This window comes from Ailuropoda melanoleuca, chromosome 4 (genome assembly GCF_002007445.2).
Source record: "Ailuropoda melanoleuca isolate Jingjing chromosome 4, ASM200744v2, whole genome shotgun sequence".
NCBI lineage: Eukaryota > Metazoa > Chordata > Mammalia > Carnivora > Ursidae > Ailuropoda > Ailuropoda melanoleuca.
The window spans coordinates 21168559-21187729 of record NC_048221.1 but is presented as its reverse complement, the minus strand read 5'-3'; the positions used below and the strand labels follow the sequence as shown (position 1 = coordinate 21187729).

The 19171-nt window shown below is 44.8% G+C and overlaps 1 protein-coding gene across 2 annotated transcripts in view; it reads left to right on the top strand.

Moving 5' to 3' along the window:
- The window catches only part of DCP1A (decapping mRNA 1A), a 57548-nt gene extending 39297 nt beyond the window's left edge, over nucleotides 1-18251 (top strand). For both annotated transcript variants that reach the window (XM_002918986.4, XM_034658473.1), the window contains 4 exons: nucleotides 9647-10399; nucleotides 12258-12323; nucleotides 13773-13988; nucleotides 14300-18251. In XM_002918986.4, coding sequence (XP_002919032.2) covers nucleotides 9647-10399; nucleotides 12258-12323; nucleotides 13773-13988; nucleotides 14300-14380 — 1116 coding nt within the window. In that variant the 3' untranslated portion in view covers nucleotides 14381-18251. The remainder of the gene's footprint in view (nucleotides 1-9646; nucleotides 10400-12257; nucleotides 12324-13772; nucleotides 13989-14299) is intronic.
- The last annotated feature ends 920 nt before the right edge of the window (nucleotides 18252-19171 follow it).

The following is a 19171-nucleotide window of genomic DNA, read 5'->3' as shown; positions in this document are numbered from 1 at the left end:
GGGGAGTGGGAGAGGAAGAAGCAGGCTCCTAGCAGAGGAGCCTGNAGAGGAGCCTGACGTGGGGCTCGATCCCATAACGCCGGGATCACGCCCTGAGCCGAAGGCAGATGCTTAACTGCTGTGCCACCCAGGCGCCCCTAGCCCATAGTTTTTTTTTGTTTGTTTGTTTTTTTATTTTTTATTATATTATGTTAATCACCATACAGTACATCCCCGGATTCCGATGTAAAGTTTGATGCTTCATTAGTTGCGTATAACACCCAGTGCACCATGCAATACGTGCCCTCCTTACTACCCATCACCAGTCTATCCCATTCCCCCACCCCCTCCCCTCTGAAGTCTTCAGTTTGTTTCTCATAGTCCATAGTCTCTCATGTTTCATTCCCCCTTCTGATTACCCCCCTTTTCTTTATCCCTTTCTTCCCCTACCGATCATCCTAGTTCTTATGTTCCATAGATGAGAGAAATCATATGATAATTGTCTTTCTCTGCTTGACTTATTTCACTTAGCATTATCTCCTCCAGTGCCGTCCATGTTGCAGCAAATGTTGAGAATTCGTTCTTTCTGATAGCTGAGTAATATTCCATTGTATATATGGACCACAGCTTCTTAATCCAGTCATCTGTTGAAGGGCATCTCGGCTCCTTCCATGATTTGGCTATTGTGGACAATGCAGCTATGAACATTGGGGTGCATATGGCCCTTCTCTTTACTACGTCTGTATCTTTGGGGTAAACACCCAGTAGTGCAATGGCTGGGTCATAGGGTAGTTCAATTTTTAACTTTTTAAGGGACCTCCACACTGTTTTCCAGAGTGGCTGTACCAACTTGCATTCCCACCAACAATGTAGGAGGGATCCCCTTTCTCCACATCCTCTCCAACAATTGTTGTTTCTTGCCTTGTCTATCTTTGCCATTCTAACTGGCGTAAGGTGGTATCTCAGTGTGGTTTTGATTTGAATTTCCCTGATTAGCCCATAGTTTTTTAACTAATCTTTTTTACTTTGAGATAATTACAGATAAACATGCAATTACAAAAAATAATACAGAAAGATCCCACGTACCCTTTACCCATTTCCCCGCTGATGACAGCTTGCAAAATAAAATATAATATCACAACCAGGATATTGATTAAATCTACCCATGTGGTTCACATTTCCTCAGTTGTATTCACACTCACGTCTGTGTGTATGTGCGTGTATATCTCTGTGCGATTTCATGTCCTATATAGCTCTGTGTATCCATCCCCAGGGTCAAGATGCCAAAGACTTATATCAACACAAGGGTCCTTCGTGTTGCCCTTGTATTGTCACACCGACTCCCCTGTCACACCTTCCTGCCTTTCCCCTCCTCCCGGTCCCTAATGCTGGCAACCGCTAATCTGTCCCCCATTCTATAGTGTCGTTTGAAGAAAGTTACATAAATGGGATTATGTAATATATAACCTTTTGGGAGTGTCTTTCTTCACTCAGCATGATTCCTGGAGATGTCATTGAAATTATTGATTTTATCAGTAGTATGTTCTCTTGGTTCTCTTTTATTTTGCCGCCCAGTCAAGTAGGAGTACTGAGATTTGTTTAACCATTTCTAACCATTTGCCTGTTGAAGGAACATCTGGATTGTTTTCAGTTTTTAGCTATTGCAAGTAAAGCTTCTGTGAACATTTGTGCACGGATTTTTGTACACAGATTTCCATTTCTCTGGGATAAACGCTCAGGCATGCAACTGTTGGGTCACTTGGTAATTCCATGTTTTAGTTTATTAAGAAACTGCCGTAGAATTTTCCAGACAGGCTGTACCGTTAACATTCCCATCAGCAATGTATCCATAATGTTTTTAAGTATTTAGATGATAATTTAAGCCAGATTATGTATACTGTCTTCCCATGCTCCATTTTCACTGTATTTGTGTTTAGAGTCCTGAAGGGCAAACGTATATTAAAAGTAGTGCTATGTAAAATCTAATTTTTACAAAATAAATGTTGAGGGAGAGAAGGAATAGTATCCCTGTGTTCCTTCCTGTCTGGTGTATCAGCCCCCAGTGTTCAGTAGGCCAATCACATCCCCTTTTTGATTCATGAGTCACTTCCCCTTTGCCTTCTGGATCCTGGGGTTAAGGATTCTTGTGCTGTGTAACTCCCAGAGCAACTGTGAGAACCAAGTGAAGGAACAGACCCAAGGCCCAGAGAACCATTTAGAACACAAACCTTGGGCTAGAAGAGGTTTCCTATTACAAATCCATGTTACAGTTAAAACTAGGTTCAGGGAATCGATGCCTGCTCTCTGAAAAGACAAACAAAAGAGCTCCCAGTGCCGTGCCCAGTATTCAGTCGTCCTCAGCGCTGTGGCAGAGCGGCCTCGCCTCTCGAGATGCGACAGGTGCCAGGCCACACTCTTCTGGGCGAAACGAGTATTGCATGGGGTGGAGTAATTAATACCTGTTGCCGGGGCCAGGGCAAAGAAAGGCAGGCAGGAAATGGTAACTGGGCGGAGATCTCCAGGCAATTGAAAATGGGCAAAATGCTCTTACGCTGTGTTTCTTAAGTTCCCTGGCACCTGGTGTTAGCATCATTTTTATTGTGCAGAAAATAGCTCTTCACACAGTAACACAAGTTATAGAACCGTGAGATGAAGGTAGCATCAGTATCATTATTGTATGTGTGTGAAAACCGAGACCCAGAGTAATTTTGTAAACATCTAGCTGCTTTAGGATCTGAGCATTTTCTTACTGGGGTATAATTAACACATGGTGAATAAATTCAAATCTCAAGTGTAAACCTTGTAACTTCCTAACTTTTAAACATTGTAACTGCCACCCAGATCAAGAGATACAAAATTTCCACCATCTTAAAAGCAATAAAAACTGAGTTCATTTGTCACAAATAGGGCAACTGCTACAAAAAGGAAAATAAATCTTAATCATTAAGTTTAAAGACAATTATTTTTATGCACCGATTCCATTGTATTATACATTAAAGACTTTGTGTAATAAGCTTTCAAGCCGAGTTAATAACAGATGGGGGGTGGAGAAATGGACTCCAAAGAATGCCTTAAGAGCCATGAAACGCTGTCCATTGAAAGATGAAGGGTGTGATGAGCTGTGCATGCTTGGCCTTCCAGCAAAAGCGCCAGTGATGGATCTGTGGACGCATAGTGAAGTGGGCACACAGAGAATGAGACACTCTAACGAGCAGAGTGCTGGTGTTTGTTACTCCTTCATTCGCACAGCCTTCTTAAAGTCCATTTTATAGGCCACAGTGACAGAATTTTGTAGAATATTGGGATCTGGATATTGTCAGAAGCTGTGTGATTGTCTAAAATTAGCTTAAATCCATAATCAGCCCCTGCACACTGCTAGTAGTACACTTGTGTGGCAACACTGCCATCTGGTGCTCAGGAGCGAGTACTGCTGTCCAGTCTTCGTCATATTAAATGCCATTTCAGTTTCATAATTCACTTGCTAAAATTCCCTTGGGACTATTTCCCTAGTACGTTTTATATACACACACACACATATATATATATGTATATATACATGGGGTTTGTTTTTTGTTTTTGTTTTTGTTTTTTTGGTTCCTGGGGTTAAGAATAATACATAGGGGTGCCTGGGTGGCTTAGTTGTTTAAGCGTCTACCTTCAGCTCAGGTCATGATCTCAGGGTCCTGGGATCCAGCCCCGTGTTGGGCTCCCTGCTCAGTGGGGAGTCTTCTTCTCCCTCTCCCTCTGCCCTTCCCCGGCTCATGCTCTCTCAAATAAACAAATTCTTACAAAAAAAAAAAAAAGAAGAAAAGAAGAAGCAGCATACATAGCTTCTGAAGTGGCCGGTACACTGACCAGGTAGGAAACCTGAGATGGACACCATAGATCCAGACAGAAATAGGAAATTCTCTAAGTGGCCAGAGCTGTAGGGTGAAGAAGGAGCAGTGTGAAGCCTGATAGAGTATACTAGAATTTTGTGGTACAGCATACGTACTGTTGCTCCCTGACTTCCATTTCACAAGACGAATGGTCAGACTAACACTTGATGTAAGTGAAGCATTGCAAAACATAGAATTCAGACATGAAGGAAGAATAAAATTCACCTTTTCTATGGATGGGGGAGATGAATCCATGAATAAAGGAGGCCAACTACTAGAGCAATGTGGCAGTTTTTCTTGTCGTGGGCAGAGAAGGGAGAGAGGGAAAGAGGGTCCTCTCAAATGCAGACTATAAAGCTTTTGTGTGGAGAAGCAAGCTTTGTTCACTTCCCTCTCGTGACTGATTCAGCCAAAAGTGGGTACATTTTGACCTATAGCTGCCTCTCAGTTGTTCAAGCCATAGATGTACTCTGTTTTCCAGAAGTCAGTATCACCATCCAGTTGATTAAGTAACCTAGAATATACTTGACATGTCAGTACAGGGGCATAATGGTTAAGAACGTGGACTTACCATTAGGACTAGGTTGAGTCTGGTTCTGTTGTACTTGGGTGTCACCTACAAGATGGCAGTGATAATAGTACGGCCCTCACTAAATAGTAGAGTGACACGTGTGACGTGCTTCGCACAGGGCCTCCCACACAGTGAGTGTTCTGTCTGGCTACTCTGCTTGCCATCGTAGCTTCATTTATCCCTTCTTATGTGAGATTCCCCTGAAACCCTAATGCCTTACCACACATCCTATTCCAGAGAAAGTCTGAGAATGTTTCTGGCCTGGCAGAAGCTATATGGAGGCCCCATAGAGAAATCTGGAAACTTTTTGCTGCTTTTGAAGTCAGGGTGCAGGGCTCTACCATATGGATTCATTTTTTAATGTGAAGTCAATTTTAAACCATTAGAAATACCTTTTTTTAAGTGTAAAAACATTCCAAGTATACACGCAGGTAATTTTAATTGTTTGAAAGTGAATTTGTGTTCCACAGGACAGGTAAAAATCGCTACCTGAATCATTGCCATTTTTTGAAGCCTAAGGTATATTTCATGTTGAATTTTCTCCATGTCCTATTGTTTACTCTTTTTTTTTTTTTTTTTTTTTTTTTTTTTTTTTTTTTTTTTTTTTTTTTTTGAGGGAGAAAGAGCACGCACGCACGCATGAGAGGGGATGGGGGGAATGAGGGGCAGGGGGAGAGGGAGACGGAGAATCCCAGGCAGGCTCCACACTCAGCACAGAACCTGATTCGGGGCTCTGGATCTCACTACCCGAAGTTCACAACATGAGCCAAAATCAAAAGTCAGACATTTTACCAACTGAGGTACTCAGGGGCCCCCATCCTTCTCCTATAACATAAAAATATTTGTATTCTTACCTGGGAAAGACAGGTTTCTGCAAAATAGCCCCAGTATGGTCTGTATTTTTCAGAGTATGCCTATCTAAATATTTTTTGTGTATATGTACATCCATATGAAACAGAATGTGGTGGTAAAAAGCTACATAATTTGTATTAATGAATAACAGCATAGTTTTCAAGTACTTTTTTTGCCAAGCAATCTTGACCACTTTGTCCTAAACATATGTATGAAAAAGAATTAACCCAACTCAAAAATGGGCAAAGGACTTGAATAGTCATCTTCTCAGATAAACTCTAGAAATGGTCAATGTGTTGGTGAGAATGTAGAGACACCAGAACCCTCTTGCATCACTGGTGGGAATGTGAAATGGTGCCGCAGCTTTGGAACACGGTCTGGCAGTTCCTCAGAAAGTTAAACACGGGATTACCATATGGCGCAGCCGTTGTATTCCTGGGTATGTACCCAGAAGAACTGAAAACGAAGACAAATACTTCTACACTAACGTTCACAGCAGCACTATGCGCAGTAGCCAAAAGGTGGGAACAACCCAAGTGTCGATCCTCGGGATAAACAAGATGTGGGGTGTGCGCATGGTGGTTTGTAGTCAGCGTTTGTAAAAGGAAGGAGACTCTGACACCTGCTACAGCACCAATCAACCTCCAGGACCTGATGCTGGGCGAAGGAAGCCGGTCACAGAAGGACAAGCATGATGTGACTCACTTGCACGAGGTGCCTAGGGTAGGCAGATTCATAGGAACGGAAAGTCAGATGGAGGTTACCGGGTAAGGGAAAGAACATGGTGGGTGTCCTGAATGCTGCTGAGTTCTACACTTCCATGTGGTTACACTGCTAAATTTTGGTACATACATTTTACTGTAACTTTTTTTTTTAAGATTTATTTATTTGCAAGAGAGTACACACACTCAGGTGGGGGAAGGGGCAGAGGGAGAGAGAGAATCTTTTTTTTTAAAGATTTTATTTATTTATTCGACAGAGATAGAGACAGCCAGCGAGAGAGGGAACACACGCAGGGGGAGTGGGAGAGGAAGGAGCAGGCTCATAGCAGAGGAGCCTGATATGGGGCTCGATCCCACAACGCCGGGATCACGCCCTGAGCCGAAGGCAGACGCTTAACCGCTGTGCCACCCAGGCGCCCCAGAGAGAGAGAATCTTAAGCAGACTCTCCACTGAGCGCAGAACCTGACCGAGAGCCCACGACCCTGGCACCATGACCCAAGCCAAAATCAGGAGTTGGACTCTTAACTGGCTGAGCCACCTAGGCACCCCTCCCAGAACTTCTAGAAATTAGGGGGGGAAAGAATTATGTTTGTGCTCATCAGTAGACCTTTATGATGCCAGAGAGCCAGAAGTGAATAAACGTAGTGTTCACCGGGGGAGAGGGAACCTATGCGTCCTACTCCAGTTAAGTGGCCTGGACAGAGAAGAAGTGTGTCCCAGATGAAAATTCACTGTCTACTTTGAGTTACATTGAATGGATTTGAAATGCTAACCGTGTCGACCCCTTGCATCAGGGCATGACGGGGTGATCTATAATATCTCAGTCTTGATACCCATCAGGTGATACTGTGTTATTTTACATTATGGGGAGTATGATACTGAGAAGGATTTGATGAATTTTTAATATCCCAACATATTTGATGTTCCCTAAAACATATACAAACAGCTTTATCACGATTGCTGTTAAGACTATATGGTGTTCATATAGTGATAACAGATAACAGCCGACTTCCACTTATTGAATGCCTGTTGGGCACCAGACATCATGTTGAGAATTTCATTTTCACAGCAGCTCTGTGAGGTAATTGCCACAGCTGTCCCCATTTTTCAGATGAGGGAACTCAGTAGGGAGACCATCATTTCCCCAGTTAACAGCTGGGGATTGAACCCAGGTATCTTTGATTTCAGACCCGAAGCTCTACAACCTTTTCAGAAGTAAAAACAAAAGAAATTAAACCATATACATTCTTTTGCACTTTTTTACCTCCACAGTTTATAATAGACGTTAGTGCTGCCTTGTATTTGAAGCAAGATCCTGTATCTGGAAAATCCCTTCAGGTGCTAGGAAGTGTTGTGACAAGGTAGTCTTACTAGTCTGACTACAGCAGTGTTAATGGGGGGTCTGAGTCTGCCATTTGAGAATTCCTTCGCTTAAACAAAGCCTCTTGTCATAGTAACTTGCCAAGATATATTATGTTAATTCTCTTTATTGAATATTTTCTAAGAAGAAATAGTTTGGTATGAACTTAAAATTTTTCACACTGGAGGAGGCTTCCGCGTCTTCAGCACTGTTCCTTTGCCCCACCTGCGTTCTCCTCAGCCCCACCAGCCCCACTGGCCCTGCTCACCCATTAGGTGATGCAAGAGGGACTGCGCAACGGCACCCCCTTCCATTTCCGTCCCTCACAAGATCCCCTGCATCCCCAGTCCTGGGTGCTGGCCTTTCCCCCACCCCGCCCATCCCAGCACAGTATCTGGGGCACCTGCTAAAAATCATACAGGTGGCCCACCACCCCCCCATCCATTTTAAAAGTTCGCATGAAGCCACTTTTGCTTTTAGGGAAGATCTGTATCAGTACCTATCTTGCTGACCGAAAGAAATCCAAAGAGGATTTTTACTTTTTTTTGAAAAAAGGTGAAAAGCAAAGATAGCGTTTGGTGTCTGGGTGGCAGCGGCACCCTGCACACAGAGTGGCCCACCGAGCCCCCACCCCGGGAGCCGCACTCAGCACCCCTGGCTCTGTGAGCACCTGCACTCTGTCTCCATTTGTCCTGTGCGTCTGTTAGCGAGATATGTCCTAAGGTATCAGAACAGCCGAAGAAGGGGGCACCTGGGTGCTCGGTCAGTTGATTGTCCAACTCTTGGTTTTAGCTTAGGTCATGGGATCAAGCCATGTCAGGCTCCACGCTCAGCGAGGAGTCTGTTTGAGATTCTTTCCTGCTCCCTCTGCCCCTCCCCCCTGCTCGCTCTCTCTCACAAGTAAAATCTTTATAAGAACAAAGAAAAGCCAAAGAGAGGTTATTTTGGGGTCTAGAAATGCTCAGAAATTTTCCATATGAATTGATAAGAATTGCTGCTTCACTTTCTGCCATTTCGGCTTACGAACATTTCCTAGAACAGTCCACATGCAGATAGCAGGGAAAGCTTTCCTTGTTGATCACATGGATGAAACACATTTGCTTGAGAACAACGGCGGTCTTTTCCTGTAGAAATGTCGTACTATACTGCTCTCAGGCTCGTGCTTCAGGTGCAGTGTAGCTTCGGGCCTTCATTAGGCCTTCTGAGGTACTGGAAGCCCTGTGTTTCAGTGAATTGTCTTGTTCTGCATAAACGTACATCTGAGCAACTAAGCAGTCCACATACATGAGAAATAAAACCATATCTGGAGGGGCGCCTGGGTGTCTCAATGGATTACGCATCCGACTCTTGACCTCAGCTCGGATCTTGCTCTCAGGGTTGTGAGTTCAAGCCCCGCGTTGGGCTCCACTGGCCATGGAGCCTACTGAAAAAAAAATCCATACATTGAGGTTGCTTGTGTTTTCAAAGTACTTCGGTTAGTCTTCCACTAGAACATCAGCCCTGTTGGGGGTCAGACTTTGTTACTCCTACTGTGTACTTTGGGCCCAGGTCAGAGCAGGCCCTGGCACCCTGTGGGTCCTCAGAAAATAAAGGGTACATGAGTGCGGCCATACTGCTTGAAGTGAAGAAGATACAGGAAAGCTCAGGAGTGAAAAGCATAAATATTTCTCCTTCAGATCATTGCAATGGTATCAATAAACCAAATCACTGGAATAGATGGAACTTTAACATTTTCAGACTTATGTGCTTTGCTTTTTCTTAAGGACTCTGTGATTTGGTAGTAGGAAGGAATGGCCTGCTATGTACAAAATGGTTAAATTTGTTTTCTGGAACTTAGTCCCTAAGGTGCAATGCCTAGCTTTTTATCAAGAACTATGAAGTATGAAGATAAAGGTGGGATTTCTTACTCAGCCTTTGGTCCCTCTGTCCTCTTGAGTATTATTTCTTTACATGCATTACTGACTTAAGAGCAATTAAGCACTATTAACATTGTAATAAGATACTTGCTCCTTTAGCTTATATCCATTTGCCAAGAAGAAAGGTGAATTCTATACCGGAAGTCCCTAAAACTTGGATTTTATTACAAATACACATTTCTGCCCACCTGCCTGGGGAGACCATTTGGCCTTCATGCCTGACACATCTTCAGTTTGTCCCCGTGCCTTATTTCCAGACTCCATCCGTCCTCGCGTTGGCAAACTGTTTTGGTTGATGGGAAAGAAGTTTGGTTACGCTGGTTTGCAAGAGATTTCTTTCATTGGGTGGTTTGATTTGTTTTTCCAGTCTGCTCCATCTGGACACAAACATCTGACGGTGGAAGAATTATTTGGAACCTCTTTGCCAAAGGAACAGCCAGTGGTTGTGGGTCTCGATTCGGAAGAGGTGGAGAAGCCGCCAGGAGATGTCTCCCAGAAAGAGTCCAGCTCATTCCTACCATTTTCCTTCGAGCAGTCAGGAGGAGCCCCTCAGTCGGAAAACCTGGGTGTCCATCCTGCTGCCCACCACTCGGTCCCACCTGAAGTCCCCACCCCGGTGCTGATCACTCCTGCCTCCATCACACAGTCCAGTGACAAACAGGCCCCAAGCTATGCCATCCCATTGCGTCCTGTGCTCAGTCCCACTCTACCAGCAGAAGCTTCTACAGCACAGGTTCCCCCCAGCTTACCCCGAAACACCACCATGATGCAGGCGGTGAAGACCACGCCGAGACAGAGGTCTCCACTCCTGGGCCAGCCAGTCCCTGAGCTGAGCCACGCCAACCTGACTGCCACCCAGAGCCCCTTCAGGGCCCCCCTGAGCGTGACAAACACAGCTGGTACATCCCTCCCGAGCGTGGATCTTCTCCAGAAACTCAGGTTGACCCCACAGCATGACCAAATACAGACGCAGTCACTTGGGAAAGGTGCCATGGCACCTAGCTTTTCCCCAGCACCTGGCCAGCTGGCCACACCGGAGAGCTTCATAGAGCCTCCCTCTAAGACCGCAGCGGCTCGAGCCTCAGCATCCCTGAGCAACATGGTGCTTGCTCCCCTTCAGGTACTGGCAGGAGGCTGGGTGGCTCTAACTGGGTGGGGTGAATCCTCAGAGGCCTTGATGGGGGACTGCCATGAGGCAGTCCCTTCAGAAAGACGGCTGTTAGGTACATCGGGGCCGGAACACAGGAGGTAAGAAGCCCTGTAGTGAATAGCCAGATCATTGGTACATGGTAGTGTGACTCAGTTCCACTGCCCCAGATAATCTTAACTGATACAAGCCAAGAAATGATACCAGTATTTTCCTATCAGGGCATGCATTGTAGGGGTTTTTGTTTCTGCCTGACAAGTCCAGGAGTCCTCATTTGACTCGGGACCATGGATCCAGATTACCCCCAGCTTTGTCCCATCCCCAGCTCCCTTGGTACTCACTGAGTGCCCACCTGGGGCCAGGCACACTTGGGGTGCCATAGCAGCATCCCAGATTTGGAGATGCGGGGTCAAGTAAAGCTTCCTGCTGAAGCTCCTGTTCATCTGCGGTGTGAAGGCTCAGCAGAAGTTAGCCAGCCCTTTCCTAGAGATAGAGGAAAGTGTTTGAGACGAGGAAAGTAGCACGTGCAGAGGCCTGCAGATGAGCGCCGTTTGTGAACGTGAAGACCTGTAGTGTGGCTGGATCTGCTGTGGAAGGAGCTCGGAGGAGATGGTACTGGCCAACCAACAGGGCTTCAAAAACGATGTGAAGGAGCCTGAGACTTGTTCTCAGAGCCCAGTTGGGGGGGCGGGGGTGGGGATCTTCAAGGGCTTCAGGCAGAGGTGGTGAGCAGGGCAAGGAGAAGACAGAAGCAGGACCCCTCAGGAAGGAGGCCAGGCGCTTACCCAGTCTTGAGCCGGTGGGGGCCTGACTTTGGGAGTATGGACGAGCGGATTTGTTAACAAGTGAGAGCTGTGGGACCTGCAGGTCAGTTGAGGGTGAGGTGTGAAGAAGAGGCTTGTCCCTCAGTGATGGATGAGGCTGGCGAGTTTACAGATGAGAGAGTCAGCTCACATTGTAGTGAGTATGCAAGATCGCACAGCTGATCACAACAACAGTGTTGTTTGCCTTCCAGGATTTCAGCCCCGTGCCCTTTAAGAATCATCTGCAATCTTAACGTTTCACCAAATAATATTGGACAGAAGAGTCCCTCATAATAATTGTATGTGATTTCATAGTTAATGGACAGTTTTGTTCCACTCCTTTACAATCCTGTACAGAAAGACAGGAAGCTTAGTATTCTGGTTATATCTTGAAATTGTCATTTGGGGCCATTTCTGTTGAGGTTCTCTGCAGTATAAGGAGAGAGCATGTTCTAACAGATGAGTGTCACACCCATGAAATGGCAGTCTGAACTGCCCCAGCACCCGCCCCTGCTCTCCACTGTGCCTCCTCGCAGGGGACATGTACGTACGTGTGCGTTTTCATTTACGGTTCATTTCCTCTAGGATCTGGGGCATCACTGAATTTTATGTGAAATGTATTTGCTCTACAATAAGAAGTTCTTTGTCTCCCAATGAATAAGGACAAAATTTAGCATGTGGAGGTGTGACTCTAGATGAAGACTGTTTAGTGCCACCTTCCAGAGTTCACACCACCTTATCAAGGTCTCGTGCCGCCAGCATATGGCATCTCTACAGATTCAGCAGCAAAACTGCGTGGGCTGTCCTCCCTCTTTCCTTAGACACGCCTTGAAGGTTCTGCACACAGCCCTGTTCTTGGGGAGACTGAGGGGGTCGGAGGCTGTCCCAGGGCCCTCTCCCTGCAGTTGAGACAGAACTAATGTCTGAACTGTTCCTTACTGCTAAAGTGGCTTTATCCCCAGTAGCTGGGAAATCTTACATTGCAACTTGCTAGGTCTCTGTTCATCTTTTCTTTTTAAACATTGCAGCCTATGCAGCAAAATCAGGATCCTGAAGTCTTTGCCCAGCCTAAGGTGTTACCCAGTGCCATCCCGGTAAGGACTCCCTTTTTCTGAAGAACACATTCTCTTCAAGTTCTTCTGCTGGGTGTGAAGTAAAACATTGTTGATTGAGTGGAAAGTTGGAGCTTTCAAGCCCAGAGCCGTCTCAGATGCCCCTCCTAGACCAGGCTGCCCTGTTCCACCGACAGAGCTCATGGCTGTGGCCTCCGTGGGCTTCCGGTCATCCTCTCTGGAACAGTGCCTTCCCCGACCGCACTGAGGGCTGGGTGCTCGCACAGTGTTTGTCACCTGAGAGCGTGTCAGCCTGGTTTCCATGCGGAGGAAATACTCTTTGCCCTGCAAGAGCTGTAATGCCTGGTCGAGAGTCACTGTGGTGCTCGTGCTCCCAGGCCTGTGCACTCTGCCTTTTGCTTATTCTCCCTGGCTTCACTTTTTAAAAGTTGTCCCCACCCTCCATTTCCTACCAGCCTTGAAGTGCACAGTTACTGAGTCTTTGTGCCTCTCCTCGAGCCTCAGAACTGCAGCCACAGCCAGGTCATGCCTGGTGGTGGTAACGGGTCTCCCTGTAGTGCGGCCGGCCGGTAGGGATCAGCAGGCGTGCTCAGCCTGCTGCGGGGCCAGCACCAGAAACAGACCGGAAAGCTCAGACCCCAGAAGCCACACCCTTCACACGTGGCTGTTTGTAAATGAAGAGGGTGACAGGAGAAGGAGAAATCGAGATGTCTATTGAATATATCCAGTGTGGGAATTATTAAAAATGCTGATTAATTCTGGTTTAGTGTATTCTGATGGTTAGCCATTATTAGCGTGGAAGCATATCTAAATGGGGGAAGGAGGTAGATGTCAGTTCTGTTTGTAAGAAGTTGTGTCTTTGATACCTGTAGTGGTATAGTAAGTATCTTGAACACTATAAAAGAAACTAAGGCTTCATGTAACTGGATTTTTTTATTCTTTTTTTCTTTAAGATTTTATTAGAGAGCAGGGGTGGGGGCAGAGGGAGAGGGGGAGAGAGACTCTCAAGCAGACTCTATGCTGAGCATGGAGCCTGAGGCAGGATTCAAGCTCATGACCCCAAGGTCATGACCTGTGCCAAAACCAAGAGTTGGTTGTTCAAAGGACTAAGCCACTCAGGCACCCCTTCCCTCTCCTTTTTTTTTTTTTTAAGTAAAATGTTATCGACATGAAATACTTACAATAAAATGCAGGTGTTTTAGGAATTGTAACTTACATAACATCCGGTGGGTAACAGTCAAGATATGTAACATTTCCATCACCTCAGAAAGTTCCCTCGTGCCCTCTTGCAATCATTTCCCTGCTTCCCATATAAAACTTTACATTTTTAATTTATCATAGGATTGTTCTTATTGTGCATACCCTGCTGGGATCATATTTCCTTTATGATGATCAGACTTGGCTTCCCAATAAACGGGTCCTTCATCCTTTAGCTAACAAGCTTCATTCATGACCATTGTCCCCCTGCAGGTCGCAGGCCCCACGCTGGTTACTGCAACAACCATGGCAGTGTCCTCAGTCCTGTTGTCCCCGAGCGTTTTCCAGCAGACAGTTGCAAGGTCTGCAGACCTCGAGAGGAAAGCAAGCGCCTCTCCGCTGACTGTTGGAACATCAGAAAATCAGAGAAAGCCTTCCATTATTCTCAGCAAGTCACAGCTCCAGGATACATTAATACATCTAATAAAGGTATACAAGCCATCCCAGCAGTTGAGTCTGTAAACTTCTGTTCTTTAATTTTAAAGAACATATGAGCTCTTAGAAAATTGTTCAGAAAGTAAATTCAAGACTAGCGGGGACTAATGTTTCTCCCTTTCTGAGCATACACTCCCCGTGGAAAAGTGTCTGAGTGAATTCCAAAATATTGATTGTAGTTGTCTCTGGGTGGTGGGATTCTTTGGGTAATTAGTTATACCGATCATTTATATAGCTTTTTTCCTAAGCTTTTGTCAAGGAAGTAAGTTCTACTGTGGTAAACGAAACATTACCATCTCTTCCAGAATGATTCCAGCTTCCTCAGTACACTTCACGAAGTCTACCTGCAGGTTCTGACCAAGAACAAAGACAACCACAACTTATGATTGGAGCAGAATAAATCCGAAGGCAGAATGTCGACCTCAGAAACAAATAGGCCTCGTCATGGAAACTTCTAAACAGAACACTGAGTTTTGAGAATCCTGAAATTGAGCCTATGAGAAAGAGACTCATTCTTTAAGAATGTTTTCCAAGTGACGTTCTCAGTGATAATGGAGGTTTCACTGTGAAGCATCACCAGCAGACCTTTGTTTTGACAAAAAAAAAAAAAAAAAAAAAAAAAAACCAACAACAACCATTGTGTTAAGTTGTGTGGGTGTTTTCATCAGCTCTAAGAAAGGATGTGAAATAAGGAATCTGGTTTTCAGCTTGCTTTCACTCTCAAGGTCTTAGGGAGGAGGGGTCAACAGCCTTGCAGCAGAGTTCAGCCCAGCCCGCGCCCCTTCCCCTGCTGCTCCTCCTAGAAATTTGAGCCTTAGGCTTATGGTCAAGTTCTGAACAGAGCAGAAGTCAGCTCTGTACAAAGTACCTTTGAGTTTTAAGGATCAGAGTTTAAGTTGGCAAATTAGGACTGATTTGTTCAAGCAAAGTACATTTTTATGAATGCCCCATTTGGGCCTTAAAAGTTATGAAATTTCTCAGTTGTGTTTTGTTCGTAAGTGTCCCCAGAGCGGCCATGCAGCAGGCTCCCAGGGCAGAGATACCATGTGACTAGGGCCGCGCCAGGCTCTGTGATGGTATGGGAGTGGCGTGTCACACCTTTGAAGCAAAGGCTGGGGCTGGTAAAGACTGAATTCGATCAGAAACCTTCACTTTAAGTTAAACTCTTGAGTGGTTTTGAAAATGTTAAGTTTTGTGTGAAGTGTAGCCTTATTTTCCTTTTCTGTCTAAACACAGAAGTCCTTGTTGATTGTTTTCCTTAACGCTTTGACAAAAGGACCAGTGGACCAATCTAACAAAGCCATTCTGGTTCCATTCCTCGAGTCTACTGAGAGTAGTTTTAAAGCTATGCAGAAAAGGGAGCTGTTATTCACACTGCCCTTACTTTAATATAGAATATGGAGTTAAAAACAAAGTGTGAAATTCAGAACTTTACCAATGTATTCCTAGGCTGTGAGTACTTTCGCAGCCCAAAGTGTGAAAATATGTAAAGATGCTTTGTTATGCTGCTATTGACCTGCCATGATTTATATTTATTCTTTTATGGCATGTAATGGTGATTAGTAATATTTTAATGTAGATTTTGATTTATTTCAGCAATAGTAATTTTAAGATACTCTTTGAATGAAAGTGTCTTTGTTTCTATGATACAGATCATTTTGTAGTATTTAACCAATTAAGATGCACTGCTTACTTTTCTGAGCACTATTTAATGATGGGGTAAAAACCCAGTTGGCTCAACCAGCTATCATAAGGATTAGCTGTGAATAATGCTGATGGATGTGGTGGTTCCTCGGGAACAATCATTTAAGCTTTAATGGTAACTCAATCATAAATCCATAGATTTTTTTTTTCCTAGCTGAGATTTTAGAAAATTACTTGTGAATTACATGCTTGTTTTAGTTTGGTCTTAGTTTTTTTAGCATAAAGAATACTTTGATTGGCTTTCGTTATCTAAACATGCTTCCTGGGCAGTTTTCTGCTTGTCAATGTAGTGTCTTCTCTTGCTGTCTACATAGTTATTTGTGAATTGTGCAGAAGTCAGGGAAGCTTATAAGTTCTCATACTTGATGGAAAAGAGTTTGTTTTCAAAGGTAGTGTGTAAATCCAACAACCAAAAATGAATTGCTCGTATATCACCCAGGAAGGAGAATGTCGAAGTAAGATCCAGAGTGTTGCTTACACCAGGAGATGGTGTCGGGGGAGCGACGTGACTGTTCTCAGAAAACAGGTTTGCTCACACCCCCAGTGTGGTTTCGGTGGGCTATGGTACATGGAAGAGTCAAGGGATTCTTGTTGTAATAGACATTTGACTTGAAATGATTTGAGTATGTGTAATATCATGAAAGAATTAAGAGAATATCCTAAAGAGGGTCGGTAATCAAATCTGTTAATTTTCACCCTTTCATCCAAGGAAAGAATATGATAGGAAAGAGAATCTATGATAAGTTTTCCTTAGTGGGAAAATAAACTTTGAAGTGCCCAAGTCATGGAGACTTGGAAAGGGTCAACCTGTTTCAACTCCCAGATTTATGTATTCAAAGGATTTACTTAAAATTCAGAAGCCAGAAGTTCGTCATGATTACCAGGAGGTTCGGGCCAGAATGAGTCCCTGAAAAGTCAGGCCAAGCCTGACTCCTCGCGGTCGGATGACCCTGGCCCGAAAGTCACAGTTCAGTTGCCTTATTCCTCGGTCAGACTTCCTATCCAGAACCTCACGCTAGCTTAGGTTGCGTGTGTCCATAGCCGCCGTGACATTACTGGAACCTTTGTTTCAAACCTTAGTTGAATCAAAGTGGACACCAAAACACAGATGCTTCTTGCTAGGTTTTGCAGTTAGGCCCCCATGTCTGTCTGTGTACCCCACCCCCACCCTAGTGGGTGGCCCTGCTCTTTTGTTGTAGTTAACTGTCATGTCTTCAGGTAGACTCCTGCACCAGGATCCCAAACAGCCTTGTGCCTGCGCGGCACAGCTCCTCAGCGCACATCCTTCCGGAGGCGTGCCAGGTGGGACTTCGAATGCCAAGTTTTCAAGTGACTGTCCGTGTTAGAAGAAGCATTTCATACTGTGTGCATGGGAGTGTCCTCGGCTCACCTTGCAAGCCTTTGGGGTGGCCAAAGGTGGTTTGCAAAGAGCCCAAATTCACGGATCCTCTGCTGAAGGCCGCACGGGCCTTGTATAGAATGTGTCTGGCCCAATTTTGCATGTCAAGCATCTGTTGTTTTTCTGCCTAGGTTTCCTTGTAAAAATTATAAACCCTCTCGAACCCTGTACTAGGTAGTATGTTTAAACCGTGCAGCTTTATTACTCTCCCCACCCCCACCCCCCCCAAGAATGTAGTTTGAAGTTTTCTCATTTGGGTAGTAGAGGCCATAACTGCCATTGTATTACTAATAATGCAACATGAAATTGAAGGTGCCTAACTGCTTAAAAAACAAAATCAGTCATCACACAGTAACTGGGCAAAACGTAGAAACAGAGAAGTGAGAGGGGCACAGGCACAAGTGGGCCCAGTCCACAGGAGTGAGGACAAGGATCCCAGGGACGTGTGTCCTGCCTTCTTGCTGCATATTTGCTGCTGAGCACGTGTTTCATTGTCACCTATCTTTGGTTTTCTTCAGTTATGTTCAAAGTACCTTCTGGAACCAATAGTGCTCTGCGTTTTCAGGTTATGTAAAATGTTAAGATCTAAATCAAGTAAAGCAACTTACACTGGGCTTTTTAAAAGCTGTGTTTGAGAACATTTCCCTGAGTGGGCCGGGGCCTCAAGGAGCCTATTTTCCAGCAAATTCAGCAGGAGAGAGGTGTGCAATGTTTCATTCGGTTTTCTATTTGACATCTTCATTTGAAATGCTAAGATGCCATATCATTCACTTTGAATGGGGAAAATGCAAAATTGTGTTTCCCTTTTATCTGTGTGATTCCTTAAGAAACGTGTTTTTAAAATATGTGTTCTCAGTGGTTTTTTATTCTGTATTACTGCTTTGGCCATGTGGCTCTCATGACTTGCAGTGCACCGGATTCTCAGTTCCCTGAAGTGTGGGGCCGAGAAGCTCTGGGTTTACAGCAAGATTTTTGTTCCATGAGCGCAATACTACATCATTAACATTTTTAATGGTATGGATTTTATACCATCTGTGTATGTTTGCAAATATTAAGTTATTACATGTTTTCAAATGAGCATTTTTCATCCTAAATTTTATATGTTTGCAAATATATTTTTTTAATAAAAGTTCAAAACCCAGTTTTAGCACCTACTAAATTTTAATTGTGTTTTTATTTAATTTAGAGAAACGGAACTTCTAAATGCGTTGCTACCCTTTGCCAGAACCTCACGCTGATGAGATGGGGTGAGGTGAGAGAACAAAGCTGCGGGAGAAGGCCGGTGTCTGCCCGTTTCCAGCCAGGGCCCAGCCAGCTATGCCGCAGGCCACATGGATTCCCCGGTCCGAGGCCCCTGAGGGCCTGGCATCTGTGAGCGGCTGAGCACTTCCTTCCCTGGTAGCTAAACATCAAGTGTGTAACTGCTGCGAGTGGACAACTAAAGAGCTTCATCGACTCTTCTGTGGTTTACCCAGACAGAGGGTGCACTTCTAATCCCAGCCAAAAACACTGTTCTGTAGGAGACTGTACAGTCGGGGCCAGTTCCCACAGTTTGTCAATTCATGCATATCGGGCTATCATGTGCCAGGCATCTAGGATGACAAGGAAGAAAAGAAAGAGGGAGGAAACGAAAATCTGATTATGGGAAATAGAGAAAAGTTTCAAGGGGAAAAAAACGGTTAATCATCTCTCTCCCTAACAACTGTTGACATGTTAGTAATCCAGACAATTCTCCATAAAATGTGTGTTACACCTGCCTGCTTTCTTAGGGCAGAGCTTAAGCTAAAACCCACGCTTTAGGACCGTCATCATGATAGCTGCGTGCTCATTCAATACTTTAAGGGTTGCCGTCCCGTTATTTTCTTGATCCTCGCAGCAAGCCATTTTAGGGAGAAGGAAGCTGAGGCCGAGAGTGCCTGAGGTATGTGCCAAAGGTTGCTTCTGAAGCCAGCGCGGGGTCACAGACCTGAAACCAACAGGCCAGAGAGCTGGTCTAGAATTCCTTTCTTGGCTCTGCTGTCTCCATGATGGATGATCCTGGATTGCTTTTCTGTAGTTTCTTAGGTTACCACCG